Source organism: Gymnoscopelus braueri (genome assembly GCF_963280865.1).
Source record: "Gymnoscopelus braueri genome assembly, chromosome: 8".
NCBI classification, from domain to species: Eukaryota; Metazoa; Chordata; class Actinopteri; order Myctophiformes; family Myctophidae; genus Gymnoscopelus; species Gymnoscopelus braueri.
The window spans coordinates 33660359-33676821 of NC_137609.1; the positions used below are offsets into that span (position 1 = coordinate 33660359).

The following is a 16463-nucleotide window of genomic DNA, read 5'->3' on the forward strand; positions in this document are numbered from 1 at the left end:
CCTGATTTATCCTTAGTCGTACAACGGTGTCTCATGCCAAAAGTGCTTGTAGATCTGCTAGTTTCTTACAACGGTATATAACTTAGTGCTGACTTGAAGCGTTCATACATGCTTCGGTGTACCAGAGGCTTTTTGTGACTTGTATAAACCTTCATGTGCAGTATAAACAAAATGTACGTATTATGGACAGCAGCAAAAAAGGGACGACAATTATAAAACATTTAACACATTTTATTTAGCTTCAGAACGATATAAATTGTATAGGTCAGTTCAAGAAGCCATGCCATGTTCCAACCATGCCCCCTCTGTTAACACACTGGCAATAGCCCCATCCCGAAACTATGCGAGACTGAATTTGTCAATGGAGGCTGCCACCTCCTGGCCAAGAGGTGGAGCTACATGTATGTCATTTCTGGCTCTTTCCATATATCAACTCAAATCACTCATGTATCAACTCAATCACTGACTCCTTACCAGCAGGGTGCAAGAGAAGATTGATGTGTCCAACTTCACTAAAAATACAATAAAATACAAAAATATAACATTTCCATGTAATAGACTGTACACAGGTCTTCATCTGGGTCATCCCCATCATCCCCAAAAATAAACATGGTGTTGTATTTACATAAGACTACCCTTGCAGGCAGTCCTCCATGGCTTGTAGCTCAAGTAGCTCAGGGCACTGAGGGCCACAGTGGAGGCAGAGGAGTCTTCTGGCTCTTGGGATGACAGAGAGGGCTGCTCCTAAGGTGCCACTGAGAAACACAGAGACAAATTATTAACCACTTCAACCCTAGTATCCACCTGGAACACACACGCACGCACGCACGCTGGCACGCACGCACGCACGCACGCACGCACGCACACACACACACAAAAAGAGAGACATTGTTGCAGAACAGGGAAATGTTGATTTATTGTGATATTTGTGATTGTATTATTGTGAATAAATGAGAGGAAAATTAGGAACGCAAGTGAACGGTTCATGTCTTCATTCCTGGGGGGGGGGACATTAGCCAAAAATAATAAGAACGACAACTTGTGAGTTTTTATCTTTGACAATATACAATAATGACATGCCCAAAATAGGGAAGCCAGGTTGAAAGTGGTTGCATTTTTTAAAACACTGTTATTACGGTGATTCACAATGTCTGCTTCACAATGTGGGAGTTAATAGATTTTGTAAGACAAGGTGGACTGATATCACATTAAGTACATACAGTGGATGAAATCAAGTTTTGATTTTATGCAACTGCAATGTTGGAGTACCTCCTAACACATAGCTACAAGGCCTCACTGTCTGTTGGGAAACATGGCTCTGAAGGACACTGAGAGACAGACATTATGCAGTCTGTCTCTTTCTTTAGTATATTAGATTCATACTGCTTTGCACAGCTGAACTAATCATCATCTGTTTTTACGTCTGGCCACTCCCATCCAGGACAGGCTTCAGACGAGCCTCCTGCAGGAGACTTGGCTCAGATCTGAACCCATTTGATTTGGTGTTAGGGACCCGTTGTGACCGCATGTCCGGCTTAAACTAATAAGCATGAAATGCCATAATTTTTATCACGGAAGCAATACAAAAAGAAATGTTCCAATCAAGTCATACATTTTCAACTGCATGCTTGCACTAACATCACATATTCCTTTGGGGATTGTATGTTTGGATAGATTTCATTAAGACCTTATCAAATTGCTAGCCTGGAATCCAAACGTATAGGTGCTCATTCAGCATTTGGTTTTTGAGGGAAAAAAACCCAGCTGAACGGAGCGAATCAGTCTGGATTCCAGGCAATCAAATTGCCTCTCCATTGGCTTAATTTATTCTCAAGGAGTCCAAACGATTGGCACTCTCAACTCACAAAACTTTTAAAACTTAATGCCAGGTGCAGATTCTTAAATATACATATTTTAAAAAGGGAACATTCTGCACAATATAGCTTCTTTTAATACATCACTACAGCAATCACAGAACATTTGCTGCTGCGATGCACTAAAGGGGGAGGAAATCCTAGACGGCTTCTGTAAAGATATTATCCCTTAAATGTTACATAAAATGCTAATTTGCCTTTGGCACTCTGGCATACAGTATACAACGGACAATAAAAACACAGCTAATAGGCCTACATAAAATACAAATCTCATAAAAATACATCCCCATAACAACAGCAACAGTGATCATGAGCTGTGGGGGTTGGGTGGTTGGATAACACACCCGTTATTCATTTGTGTTAGATTTGCCATTATCTATTTGTGTTGATTAGCTGCAAGCTGCAAACAGCAACTTTGTGGCTTACTACCCTGCTATGATTTTATACTGTTGTAGTTTGTAGTACAATATATATATTGATATTCCCTTTTCTTCATTTATACGAAACCACTGGTTGTCAAAGTGGGGTCCGGGGACCCTCAGTGGTCCTTGGGGGGGGATTCCAGGGGGTCCCCAGCTAAATGAGGAAAAGTTTGAACACGATCTATAAGCTCACAACGCACTGTGATGCGACATGTTGCGAGGTTGTAGTTCGGCCATTTAAATGGTAGATCGGCCTTTTTTTTTTTTTTACAAATCTTCTTTTATGGGACCAAATATTTTCAAATGGGGGTCCTTGACATGAACATATTTGAGAATCACTGTACTAACCCATTGAAGTGTAGCTGAGCCAGTTTGAAGAGTTGTCGGCCCATTTCAATGCTGTCCTCTCCGTACTGGGAGTGAATGGCCACAGCACTGCGCTCCAGCTGCGAAGCTGCACTGTTCCAGTCACCTACAGCAACAGCAGAGTGGAAACAAGAAAGTGAGAGGACTGCAAAATCCCCGATATCCAGCAGCAGGCACCACTCAACTATTCATCCTCTCACCCCCTACGTGACACTGTGGCAGGGCAGAGAGGCTTCTTTAGCAACAGACTCATTGTCACTGCTCATGCAACTCATTGGGTCGTAGCCAATGTATGCAAATATCAATATTTGACATTGAATCTCTTAGTCACACGAACATTGCTCTTGTGAAGCACTTTTGTTGTTATCGGTCAAGTACTATTTCTATTTCCATTTTGGCCAAATAAAGCGTAGTAGACCATCACCACACTATGACTTACACGCAAGTAGCCAGCTTGTATAGTGCAGCTTCACCACTGAACACTGCATTGGGATTTGTGTGGCTTTGTACATAAACTGCTCATGGTATAGATAACTAAAGATTGGAGGTGGGTGCTATTTTGTTCCGTCAGTGTGACCTAAAGGTTAGAGGAGCGTGCTTGATGCCAGAAGGTTGACGGTTCTCCGGACCGGCAGGGGGAAAAAAAGGGCTGAAGTGCCCTTGAGCAAGGCACTGAACCCCAGACTGCTCCAGTGGAGACTGAGGTTAAACTTGTCAGCTCCCAGGTTTTAATGTGTGTGTGTCTGAGTGTGTCCGTGTGCAGGGTGCTGCTGAAAATAAGCACCCTAGCTTAGCTACCTCCCTGGGTAAATAAAAGATAAAAAAAGAAAAGAAAAATACACTCATGGAACGCGGATGGACTCTCTCTTTCTCACCCATTGTTGCGTGTGCTCTGGCCATGGCATCTGCGACCTCCCCCTGTAATGGATGGCACTCTGTGAGGATCAGCCCCGACTGAGACACTGTAGTCCTCTGCAGCAACCTCAGGGCCTCATCTGAGGTGAAAGCAAGAATCATAGGAAGCCGTTATGAGACACTTCCAAAAAGGGACTCATAGGGTACATTAGTGGTTCTCAAAGTGGGTTCCAGGGACCCTCAGGGTTCCTTGAGGGGGTTCCAAATGGACCATTACAGGTCTGTAACTATAGAGTATACAAATGGAACCATTGTACAGGCATTTGTATACTCTCAGAGCTACAGGGGTCTTTGAAATTGAAACGTTTGAGAACCACTGCATTAGTCCACCATTTCGGACATTAGAAAAGTACAGTAGCATTTGTCACCACGCACCTGGCCTGTCTCTCTCCATGAGGTTCACTGCTTTCTCCAAGTGTTTCCTCACTTCCTGCAATCTGCCACTCACTTCAGAGGAAGAGATATGCTGACCGCAGGATGACTGTGCACAAATATAGTTGACCCCTTCTCGCACATCACATTTCTGAAACGGCAAGATGGCTGCAAGTGAGTTGGCTGACGGCTGACACTTGCAATTTGAAAGACCCCTAAGGTTACTTAAAAAGAAAGCAACATTGGAGAAAGATGTGTACTAAGTGAGTGTTGTTCATGTAAAAAACCCAGGTACTGTATACATACACTGTATGGTATAAAACTAATAAAACAACATCCACCTTGAGAGGGCCTTTGCACTTGCCACACTGCAGTCCAGAGCCACCTGGCCGGCCTTGCGCGCCTGACCCCTGCCAACTGCCCTCTGACTTCTCCTCTACCTCCTCCTGTTGCTGGATACACGCCTCACACGTACACAGGAAATAGTACTGCTCCTGCAGGAGGCGCCGGCGTTCACACATAGCCATCCTGTTGCTGTGAGGACCTGAAGGACGAAAGATGGGGCTGGGTAGTGTTATAGTGTACCTATGACAAGACACCGGATCATGAAATAACACTGCATGAAGAGCACACATATTTAGACAGACAGACAGACTGACAGACAGACAGACAGACAGACAGACAGACAGACAGACAGACAGACAGACAGACAGACAGACAGACAGACAGACAGACAGACAGACAGACAGACAGACAGACAGACAGACAGACAGACAGACAGACATGTAGTGTTTTGACAGCATTTTTTTATTCAGTCTTAGTCATAGTCTTTTGAATCAAATTCCATTTAGTTTTAGAAACATTTCAGTCATCTGAAATGTTTTTTAATGTTAGTTAATAAATATAGTCAACTAAATCTAAAGTTGATTTAGTCGACTAAAAAAGTTGATTTAATCGACTAAAATGCATTTTGGTGGGCCTTGATGGCGTCGTAATGGCTGATTTTACACTTGGTTGCATGCTGAAAATAGCCGATCTACAAGCTCACAACGCCACACGTTGTGAGCTTGTAGATCTGCTATTTTCAGAGCGCAACACCTGAGCTCAACCAAACATAAAATTACTTGTCTTTTAGTTCTACTGGATTTCTTCTCCACTAGTCCCCCCCTAACATTTTAGTCTAGTTTTTATTTGTGGACGAAATTGTCAATATAATTAGTCTAAGTTTTAGTCATCATAGGTTAGTTATTTAGTTTTCTTCAGTGAAAATAGGTAGTCGACGAATATTTTTCGTCATAGTTTTAGTCGACGAAATCAACACTGCAGACATGGAAACAGTAGCAAACCTTTTCTTACCATAGCAGTGCAGGATCTCTTGTCCAGGAGCGATGTCTTTGGATGCTCTGACAGTGATGGTGACATCGCTGCTACTGAATTTGTCTTTGCGCTCGCTGGGGCAGGACGATACGTCTGGGCCAAAACCTACAGAGTGTGACAACCCGGGTGCACCGGCTCCTGGGCTGAACGCCAGGCTTGTGTTTGGGGAGCAGGAGTGATTCAGAAGACTCAGTGTCGGGAACATTGCCGTGGCTATCCGGATTTCCTGGCTGGATTGGACCGCAGAGTTTGTCACACCTGTGGGATGCAGAGACGAGACGAATACGAAATTTCAGTTGTATTGTAATGGGATGGTAACATCTCGTGTTTGTTTGGTAAAATGGGAAATGTACGTTCAGTTAAATGACCATACCGCTTTAAAATGCAATAAATCCCACGATTTTGTAACCCATATTTTTTTTCACCCAGTGCCAATTGCCTATGTAATCCTGGGCACTATTCTCCCTCTGTCAGCCTAGGGAGAGCCCAAGCTGAAGCTCATGCCTCCTTCAATGCATGAGGAGCAAGTAGGCCACTTCTTATCACCCGACAGGGAGAGTTTCCCCGGTTGGACGTAGCACGTGGAAGGAACACGTTATTCCAACCAGTTCCTTTCCCCTCCATCAGGCGCCCTGACTGACCAGGGGGAGGCAGTATAGAGACCAGGATTACTGCATGTTCTTGTGAGAGTACCTACCCTAGGAGACACGGGGAGAACATGCAAACTCCACACAGAGAGGCCCTTTCGCCAACCCCACCTAGGGTATGGGCACATGACACGGAGGAGTGTACACGCCCCCAGCGTTCCCGGCAGGAATCAAACTCAGGACCTTCTAGCTGTGAGGCGACAGCGCTACCGACTGAGCCACCCCCGGATGACCTATTTCAAGCAACATTCAAGTCAAAGGAGTAGTGAAATATATGGCTTTGGAAAATGATCAGCAGTAATGTCAAGTATTACTGTGAGTCATATGCCAGCCCATCCATCTGTAAATGGTAAATGGGGCATTTATATAGCGCTTTTATCCAAAGCACTTTACATAGATTTCACCCATTCACACACACATTCATACACCGATGGCGGAGGATACCATGCAAGGCACAGAACCTGCTCATCGGGAGCAATTAGGGGTTCAGCGTCTTGCTCAAGGACACTTCTACACTAACTCTGGGGGAGCCCGGGATCGAAACTGGGAACCTCGTGGTTCCCATCCGGCCGCTCTACCCCTGAGCCACTGCCGCCCTCTGTATGGTCCTTTAAGTGTAAAAGTCAAAACTAAGTATTCTCTTTTATGTTTGCTTGTATCTTTGACTCACCTGTATCCTGGAGCATGCTTATTGCCTGAGCATTACACCTCAGCTGCAGCAAGTGCCTCAAAACCACACTTCCCAGAAGCCACAGCTCTGGACTCCAACCTATAGATTCCTCCTCGGCTTCCGGGCCTTGTGATTGGCCGTTTGTCACAGAGGATCCCCTGAGGTCCCAAGACACGGGCGGAGGCCCTGCCCTGCTGAGCTTCATGTAAAGCACCGCCGCGGTAATAGCACAGAGGAAACGCAGACTGGGACTGTGGCTATTGAGGTGATGCAGCAGGTGGTAGATGCTGGGGTATGAGTCACCATAATGCATGGATGATGGCTGAATATTAATACTGTCATATAAAGTACCAGTGATTGAAGATCCGGTCCCGGGCTCTGTGACCGGTTTATGACTACCGTCCCCATCTTTCACAGGCTCCCTGGCACTTTGGACATCTTTTAACCCCGCCTTCAGGGTGACCCTAAGGGCCAGCTGTGACATCACACCCAGCGCCATCAGCTGCGCTCCAAGTGGACACTCCCAGCGATGATGCTCCTCCCACGCCTCTTGCCGACACTCGCTTGAACAGTAACGGCCGTAGCTGCAACCTTCACAGGGCACGGGACATAAAGTCTCACTCAAACACTTGTGACAGTGCCTGTCCTCTGTCCCAAACAATCCTCTCTCCTTGGTCTCTGTCCTCCTTTCATTCTTTCTCATCTCCTCCGTCCAGGGTATGAGGACACAGCTGTATGGCCTGTCTTCAAGAATCACCCGTCCAGGTGTTATTCTCTCCGTAGCCACCAGGTGTCGGCCTTTCTCTGGGCTGAAGGAAACAGCCACACCTGGAGAAATGCCGGACGGTTGATCAATGCCGTGATGAATGGATTCGTTGGCCGGTTTTACATTTGTTCCGTCTCCTGTTCCTCTCTTATCTCCCGAGTTTGGTTCAGGGTGATCTGGCTTTCCCCTTTGACTCAAAGAGAGATGGTCGAGGCATTGCGCACGACGATCCTGTAGTTTGTGTTGCAGATGAGAGGGATAGCCAAACGCCAGGGCCCTGTCGATATCATCAAGAGATTCCTGAGGAGACGAGAAACGCTGCTGTCAGAACTGCAGAGAAAATAGGAGCCTCGAGAGCTAGAAGTTTAACTTATTGATGAAAATTGTGATTTTCTGGATGCAGCTAAAATACTATGCAGTAACAATTAAAAAGCTGTAGCCTACAGACATGGAGGAACAGTACAGTGCTCGTTAACCACTTAACCTATATACTTGAAAAAGATGATTTACAAGCTCAAGCTTGATCTGCAAATCTAGCAATTCCTTTATTAAAATGTAAAAAAGTTAAAGTTCTTGAAAGATTTTGAAAACTTTTCAAAGTTTTCAAAAAAAAGGGACACTAGGGTTAATGCGGTTAAACAAACCATAAATGATGCTACATTACGAGTCTTAAATCATGTCTCACATCTTAGTAGGATAATTAGCAGCATGTGAAAACTCAACTGGAGAAGCATCTCACCTGGTAACGCTCCAGATGGCAGAGTGCTGCAGAGCGGTTAGCATAGCACAGAGACAGCTGCTCTGAACTTTGGGGCGCAAAACACACACCCTGTCACACAGAGAAGAGATGACAGACAGAGAGGCGAGTGTTGATATGTGTGTAAAATAAGACAGGGAGAAAGACTGACATCACACAATCACACAATTTCAGATTTACATTATCAAGAATATATCATGCATTTCTTAAAGGATCTTGTCCCTGGGCAAGAGCAACCATCACGATGAATGCATACATTAAGTCGTGTGACAGATTGTTATTACGACTTTTCAATATCCTATTAGTCACTCTCTAGTGAAATGCTAAAATATCAATAGTTTGCTCTCCAACATTGAGACTAACAATTGCCACAGGAACGGATCTGCCTATATCTAGTATCTGCCCTAGAATGGCTGATATTGCATACATTGCATGTGTTCCATACACAGCCATAGAATACTGAATGCATTTTAATTGAGGGATTAATCACAGTGGCATTCTAATTTGTCACACTGTGTGTAATCACTCTCACATTCAAAAAATGAATTGCTGTGACAAACTGACAGGGGTAATTATAATCACACCTGTCAGTTTGTGTGTGCCACATACATATGTTCTCATTGAAGGACACTTAAACGTGTTTAGTGCTGCCGTGAATGGCATCCCATCTTGTAAAGAGAATGTGGTCCATGTGAATCTCGAGGAAAAGTGGAGATATTTTACCAAATACACGTTTTCTGCCAGAACTTTACACATGGATATGACACTAGATAGACGAGGGCTGACCCCAAGTCACAGCAATTAATTATTGGGTGAGTATACATGGAGCGGCACAAATTAGAATGCTGCCGAGATTAATCCCTCCACGAAAAAGTGTTATACATGCAAAGTATGGAATATATATATATATATATATATATATATATATTCTAGGGCTAATCTGCCTCCAACTGCCCTTGACTAACACCTGCTGAATAATACAACATTTTGAAATGAACCCATTTTGAAAGAGCTTGGGTATTTAAATGGGGTGTTGAGGTCACTGGAGCTGGGCCCATTAAAAGATCATAGAAACTGAGGAGCGGTTAGTTGGAAATGCTCTCTTCTGTATGGTACAGAGGAACCAAAGTACTGTATCCACCTCACCTGTTTACAGTGCAGGGCACACAGTTCTAACTCAGAACGTAACCAAATTAAGGGTCAATTTGGTTCCATCTCTACTCTCTCAGAGTTGAAGATGTTGACTATGCAGCATTGCAGCTCATGTGTGTTCAAATCAGTGGTGGAAAAAGTACATTTTTTTTTTACTCAAGTAAAAGTACATGACGCATAGAGAGCTTGTAGATCGGCTATTTTCAACTGGCCGAAATGTATATAGACGAATCAACCGAGCGCTCCCCTGGCGCAATCATAACTGTGGTGTCAGAACGCACACCGCAGCAGGAGTCTGACACCACAGCGCTCTGTGGATTCGTCTATAGCAGGGGTTCCCAAAGTTGGGGTCGCGGGACACTGACGGTGGGGTCACGAAATTATTTTGGGTCATTAAAAAAAGAAAAAAAAAAGAAAAAAAAAGAAAAAAATCAACAGAATGGATGAAATACAATTTAAAAATGATTACAAATAGTACATTTTACCATTTTAATACATTACAAATGCGCACCAAACGTGAAAGTTTATGTGCATAAATTACCTCCAGGGTTAGGTGGGATCGCGAGTCAATGGCGCATTATTTTGGGGTCGCGGGCTGAAAAGTTTGGGAACCCATGGTCCCAAGAAGTGGGTAATGTATGTTTTCGTAATAATAATCAAAATCTACAAAGTAATTAGTAACTAAAGTTACAATAAAAGTACAATATTTGCCTCTGAGATGTAGTGGAGTAGAAGTAAAAGTATTGAAAATTGGAAATAAAGTAAATGTACCTAAAAAAGAAAAGTACAGTACTTTAGTCAAAGTTACTTTACACCACCGGTTCAAACCTGTGAATAGTGCAGGGCAGCTCCGGTGTAGTCTCTGGTCTTGAAGGAAGAGTTGCCCCTTTCCCTGCATCGAGCTGCTCGCTCTGGGTCCTTCTGAATGAAGTATGCCTCGGAAGTGCTGGAGAGAAGGTCCAAATCCCCTTGACTGGATGGGAGAAATAGACAAGAAGACCTGAATTGCAATGTCACTTTTTAAACGGTTCACTAGCATTGGTGGAAAAACTAAAACATTTTACTTAAGTAAAAGTATCAATACTGCAATATAGAAATACTAATTCAAAATGGACTTGAGTAAAAGTACAAAAGTATTGGCATCAAACTGTACTTCAAGTACCAAAAATAAAAGTACTCAGTATAAAGAATGTCCCATTTCAAGTTTTCAAATGTATAAAGATCTTTAGAAAATAGCAGGTCTAAGCTCAGATGCCACACATTGTGAGCTTGTAGATCTGCTATTTTCAAATGGCGGATTTGTGTATAAAGTGCTGAAGTGGTTAAAGTATAATAATAATCAAAATCTACAAAAGTAACTAGTATAGTAACAAAAGTTTTCAAATAATTGTGGTGGAGTACAAGCACAATATTTGCCTCTGAGGTAGTGGAGTAGAAGTACAAGTATTGGAAATTGGAAATACTGCAAGTAAAGTGCAAATATACCTCACAATTTAATTAAGTACAGTACTTGAGTACATGTACTTCGTTACTTTCCACCACTGTTCACTAGTAGTAACATACTAGTACATTTAAACTGTTTCATTGCCACATTCAGATGCATCAGGAGGATTAGGAGTTGGGTTAAGGCGTTAAGCAAAAGCAATTAAAGGAGTCTTACGAATACAGCACAGTCTTTACAATGTATAATAGTTCTAGAACAGTATGTGAGGTGAGATGAAGAGAAGAGATACACTATAACTCACTTTATATGAGTCAAGGCAAACTGGAAAACATCATCTATCTCCAGCAGAGACGTAAAACACTGTTTACGTGCAGGATCCAGTCCGGTCCACTTCTGTGCGACATGATCCTGCCACTGGACGCATGGGAGATCCATTATGGAAGCCAGATCGGATCCAGTAGATCTGTTGTATTTATAATATGATTATAAGTAACTCTCTGTGCTCGCTAAAGGCAGGATCGAGCAGCATGCGTGGGGTAACCAAGGCTGTGTGAAGAAGGAAGGGCCACAGTTACGTGTCTGGCTCTGGCACTGGGAAGCAGCAAACTGGAGAAGAAAAGTTGTCATCATGCAATCAGTGGTGTTGTAAAGTAACTAAGTACATTTACTCAAGTACTGTACTTAAGTACAGTTTTGAGTAATGTTTTACTGTACAGGAGTATTTCCAATTTTCAGTATTAACTTATACTGTCTCCACTACATCTCAGAGGCAAATATTGTACTTTTACTACTAATAATAATAAGTAAAGTAAAGTACACATGATGAACATGCACGATACATCATCATCAGACTTCATTTTATCCTTCAACTTCTTGTTTATGCCCCAAAATGACTGGATATACAGGTTTTCTAGCAAATTGGAGCAATTTGTAGAATAGACCTTAATTGTCGAATGTTTAAGCATGTTCTAATCATGTATACTTTACATTACTTAAGACTATTTTTCAAATATATATAAATATATTTTTACCATTTTGGACAAATTAGCCCATTTTATCGAGGTGCCCAGATGTCCCTATAAGTGCCCGCCTATCCTGTATCCAAAGTAAAAGACGAAGCGCACATAACGTGACGTACATGGCCATTCCTTCTTTAACTCCTGAAACCAGGAAGTGCGAAAGCTGTAAAGTCTCGCGAGAACCGATCAGCTGTACCACGCATGTCCAAACAGCAGCCCTGTAAAATAAAACACCAAACCAAAACACTAGAGACGTGTAACAACTAAACGTCAAGTTCAACGATTCCCCGTGTCTTTAAACGCCAATCAGATGAAGCATTGAGAGGATGGTGGTGACATTAACAGAGGGGGCCGTTGAGGTAGGCTGTCAACAATACAATAATGATGAAATTATGATTGATGGGAGTTTTTTCTTGCATGCTAATGTTGTTGAAGCAGATACAGCAATAACGTGCAGTACAGTAGAGTCTAGACTTGATAGATTGATTGAATACTTTGTTAACAGTTTGCACAAAAAAAAAGCACAGAAAGTACAGTTCTATACAAGGTCTGCTAAAAGGATTAAACCCAAGAAAGCACTATATGGCTTGTTTCCATTGGGGTCCATGCATGTAAAGAAAGACCAGGGATCTTCAACGTTTTTCAGCCCAAGGACCCCCTAGCTGAGAGGGAGATGAAGCAGGGACCCCATCACTACATAACTGTATACCATTGTGTTGCAGATTAAACCTTTTCATAGATTTCATAGATGGCTTCATAGACTTGTTTGACAGTAACTTGTATCATCAGTGTATGTTGGATTCATGTATTTTCAGACTGTTAAAGGTAGGGTAAGTGATATTTTTTGGTTAAAACAAAAAGTATTTTGTTAAAAGGTTAAAGCACTACATTCTGATAGTAATCATTGCTATAGAGTGTTTGTTCAGTAACAGGAGTCTCCATGTCTCTCCAGCTCTTTAATAAACAGAAAATACATTTTCCAGTAGGTGTCAAAATCTCAGCCAATCAGGAGAAAGCTTCATTTTTATAGTCTTCCAGTTCCAATTTTGCCTGCTCATTTCTTAGTGTCATCACTTCCAATTTCACTTGTTTAATCTATATCCTGATTGAGTTCTCTATCCTGATTGGATACAATTGGAAATGAAACTGAAACTGAAACGAAAATGCATTTTCTGTTTTATAAAGAGAGACTGGAGAGACAAGGAGACTCCTTTTACTGAACAAACACTCTATAGCAATGAGTACTATCAGAATATAGAGCTATTTAACACTTATTTTAACCAAAGAAAATCACTTACCCTACCTTTAACCACTTAAACCCTCAATAATTTGAAAACCTGTACTTGGTCTGCTGTTTTTCCCCCTCTACACCAAACCTCTTTGCCGAAAATAGCAGATCTACAAGCTGCGAGGCGTTGTGAGCTTGTAGATCTGCTATTTTTGGCTAAATTTCTCCTCAGGATAGGGAGGCTAGGGTTCAAGTGGTTAATGAAAAAAAAATCATCAGCCCCTCTGTAGTATATCTGAGAACCCCCTGTTGAAGACCCCTGTCAAGTAGACTGTTGCAGTAACATTGCAAACAGTGTGTTGAACAGTGTTGATTGGTGTGTCCTGTAGGCCCTGATGAAAGATGTGGAGGTGAACAGACCGGTGCTTCAAGTGCTGGTAAGTAAAGTGCTTTTAATGTGCAACATTGTTTTCTCACTCAAAAGTAAACAGACCAACATACAGTATAAGTGTATACAGGGTATATGCACATTTCTAAAATGACAGTTTAAGGACTTTTAAGGCCTTATACTATAGAAAATGGTCAAACATTGACCAAAAATTGTAAAATATTACATAAGAAAGAGGAAAACATTTTGAAAATAGCTGATCTACATGCTCACAACACCTCACGTTGCGAGGCGTTGTGGGCATGTAGATCGGCTATTTTCATTTTTTTTGCCTTGTTCTTAGCAAAAAATGGAATGCCGCCCACAACTCCTACAATTCCAAGTGCTTGTCAGGGTGGATGGGGGGTCCCCAGTTAACATATGATAATTTTGGGCGGTCGTGGCCCGAAAAGGTTGAGAACCAATGTTTTAAGAAGGCATTCAACATCAAGCTTTGCATGTCCTTGTATCAACATGACCCCCCCCCCCCCCATAACGGAAATTAAGCTGAACATAATATGCACATTATTTTCAACTCACACAATGTTGTCAGGTGTGTCTTTGTATGTTCTACAATGACAAACGGCCAAAAACTACAGTTTAAATCACAGGGCTTTAGGTCAGTAAAAGTTATAGCCATGAAACCTAAGCTGATACTTATTTTTACCAATAATTTGGCAGAGGAGATTTGTGTTCACAACATCACCCACAGGGTTTTTGTTAGTAATAGTATTTCACAACCAGACTTGCTTTACATCCTGCATAAAAAAAACATCCATATAGAAACTTTTAATAATAACCACCTTTCCCATTTGTATCTACATTGTCGAGGTTAGTTTTTTTTGTGGTGTTTTGGCAGAAAATCGGTGAGGTGGCTGCCAGTTCCGCCCGGCCCGGCCCGCCCAAGTTCCGGCTGATGATGAGCGACGGTGTGCACTCCAGCATCTGTGAGTAGCACACTCCAGACAGTCGACACGATCACATGCCATCTATTTACATATAGGCTAGCCGCTAGGCTGTATCTTGGTACAATGTGAACAGCTGAGCATTAAAGCTGTGATTCTGAACTTATTTGAATGAATAAAACATAATAAAACATAATTTTAACTGCTCAAAATAAGTTCGGAAACCTAACTTCTGTCAATTATATATCCCCTTTAATAATACCAATTGGTATTGTATTTTATATCATTTTTATCATTGATTAGTCACCTTTACAACGAGGTACAGCTTGTAAGGATCGGGCATTCGTGGAATGAGCAACACAGCTAAAAGTGTGGGTAGCGCCTCCAAAAATGTTGCCAAAATCACCCAATATGCTTCTGTTGGTAATCGCTCTTGTTTTGAGCTATCTGCCAGCACACACATGCTGAGAGGTGTGTGCCAGTAGTCACAGGTGTGTGACTGCCTCACAGGTGAGTGACTGGCACCTGAACATGGGTTCTGCAACTTTGTTGAGGTTGTGTGTATGCTCCAAGCAGCAACACTGCCCCCATGGAAAGATGCCACGTTGTCCCTTCAGGATAAGGCCCGTGCAATAGGGCAAGTGAAGCTGGTGCTCCGTTACGCATATTACGCATTATTTGATGTCAGCCGTGGTACCATTTGCAGGCAGGTGTGTGCCAGTCAGTGACTGGCACCTGAGCATGGGTCCTGCAACTTTGACATCTGTCTTTGGTACCATTGTGCAAATCTTGCCTGTAAATCTATGGTTCCTCAGTGAAGCAAGGGGTCTTGGGTTGTTGTCTTACTTGTTGACTTCACCAGTCTAAAAGAACTTGGTCTTAAGTTTGGAAATGGTACCAGGGCTGACACCAAATAATGCTGTCACTCTGCATAACGGAACACCAGCTTCACTTGCCCTATTGCACAGGCCTTATCCTGAAGGGACAAACGTGGCATCTTTCCATGGGCAGTGTTGCTGCTTGGATCATCAACACAAACTCAACAAAGTTGCAGAACCCATGTTCAGGTGCCAGTCACTTACCTGTGAGGCAGTCACACACCTCTCAGCATGTGTGTGCTGGCAGGTTGCTCAAAGCAAGAGCGATTACCAACAGAAGCATATTGGGTGATTTTTCCAAAAACTTTTGGAGGCGCTACCCACACGTTTAGCTGTGTTGCTCATTCCACGAATGCCCGATCCTTACAAACTGTACCTCATTGTAAAGGTGACTTATCAACGATAGAAATGATATAAAACACAATACCAATTGGTATTATTAAAGGGGAGATATAATTGACCGAAGTTCAGTTTCCAAACTTTTTTTGAGCAGTTTATATGGTAGACCGTATAGCAGGGGCTCTTCAACAGGGGGTCCTCAGAGATACTGCAAGGGGGCCGCCAAATCTTTGTGTGATAGGGACTTTATTATTTTATTTTTACATTAACCACTAGAACCCTCGCATCCCCATTCTGGGGGGGAACATTAGCCGAAAATAGCCGATCTACAAGCTCACAACGCGTCGCAGACGCGTTGTGAGCGTTGTTATTTTCGGAGCCGAAAGTATTGAGGGTTTAAATGTTTAAAACCCACATTTAACATGAATCCAATATGTAGTGGGGGGTCCCTGCTTCATCTCTCTCTCTCAGCTAAGGGGTCCTCGGCCTGAAAAACGTTGAAGTAGAGCATGTTATATTATTATTACAATAATGCTAGAACAACTGCAGTGCTTAGAGGTGGTCTGGTCTCCATACTGTTCCATTTAGACATTTTAGATTGTTGTGTTGGACACCTGCTGGGTTGACAACTGCCTGAAGCTCATAAGCCCAATAATTCCCCTAGCCAAGTGGGGATTCCCTCTTGCATGAGTGGTAGATTTACGGTCTCCCACACAGGAGACCTGGGTTTGATTCCCTATCCCAGGTCGGGAGAGGACATAGTTTTTTTTACTGTGTACATGGTTGTTGCTACCAGTTTGTCTTGCTTCCCTTTACTTTAATTAGAATTTCCCGCCTGTTAAATGTAAACTTTAAGAAAATCCTACATGGCTAACATTATGATTAAGCAAAATAAATATATAGCA

The 16463-nt window shown here is 42.5% G+C and overlaps 2 protein-coding genes across 4 annotated transcripts in view; one reads left to right on the forward strand and one right to left on the reverse strand.

Moving 5' to 3' along the window:
• Nucleotides 1-228: 228 nt before the first annotated feature.
• smyd4 (SET and MYND domain containing 4) lies at nucleotides 229-11269 on the reverse strand. Of its 3 annotated transcripts, XR_013933614.1 has the most exons (11): nucleotides 11064-11269; nucleotides 10147-10291; nucleotides 8149-8238; nucleotides 6644-7709; nucleotides 5306-5584; nucleotides 4291-4493; nucleotides 3953-4100; nucleotides 3538-3657; nucleotides 2645-2768; nucleotides 351-755; nucleotides 229-316 (listed from the first exon to the last, which is right to left on the reverse strand). XR_013933614.1 is itself a non-coding variant. In XM_080435533.1 (10 exons), exons 1-10 carry the CDS (start codon nucleotides 11195-11197, stop codon nucleotides 632-634), a joined length of 2433 nt encoding a protein of 810 aa, XP_080291659.1. In that variant the 5' UTR covers nucleotides 11198-11269; the 3' UTR covers nucleotides 237-631. The 3 variants fall into 3 exon arrangements, 1 of the variants encoding a protein (XP_080291659.1); XM_080435533.1 differs by having other exon boundaries at nucleotides 237-755; XR_013933615.1 differs by lacking the exons at nucleotides 229-316; nucleotides 351-755; nucleotides 2645-2768 and having other exon boundaries at nucleotides 4256-4493.
• Nucleotides 11270-11994: 725 nt separating this feature from the next.
• LOC308089943 (replication protein A 70 kDa DNA-binding subunit-like) overlaps nucleotides 11995-16463 on the forward strand; it is a 74390-nt gene continuing 69921 nt past the window's right edge. The window contains exons 1-3 of the mRNA XM_080434918.1: nucleotides 11995-12140; nucleotides 13399-13446; nucleotides 14296-14383. Of these exons, the coding sequence (XP_080291044.1) occupies nucleotides 12108-12140; nucleotides 13399-13446; nucleotides 14296-14383 (169 nt within the window). The 5' untranslated portion in view covers nucleotides 11995-12107. The remainder of the gene's footprint in view (nucleotides 12141-13398; nucleotides 13447-14295; nucleotides 14384-16463) is intronic.

Excerpts from the sequence above, each read along its gene's own strand:
- smyd4 (XM_080435533.1), bottom strand. The coding sequence starts at position 11,197 with ATGGATCTCCCATGCGTCCAGTGGCAGGATCATGTCGCACAGAAGTGG. Across the intron at positions 7,710-8,148 it reads GCCATCTGGAGCGTTACCAG|GAATCTCTTGATGATATCGA; the intron begins GTGAGATGCTTC and ends TCGTCTCCTCAG. Across the intron at positions 5,585-6,643 it reads AAGCATGCTCCAGGATACAG|GTGTGACAAACTCTGCGGTC; the intron begins GTGAGTCAAAGA and ends TGCATCCCACAG.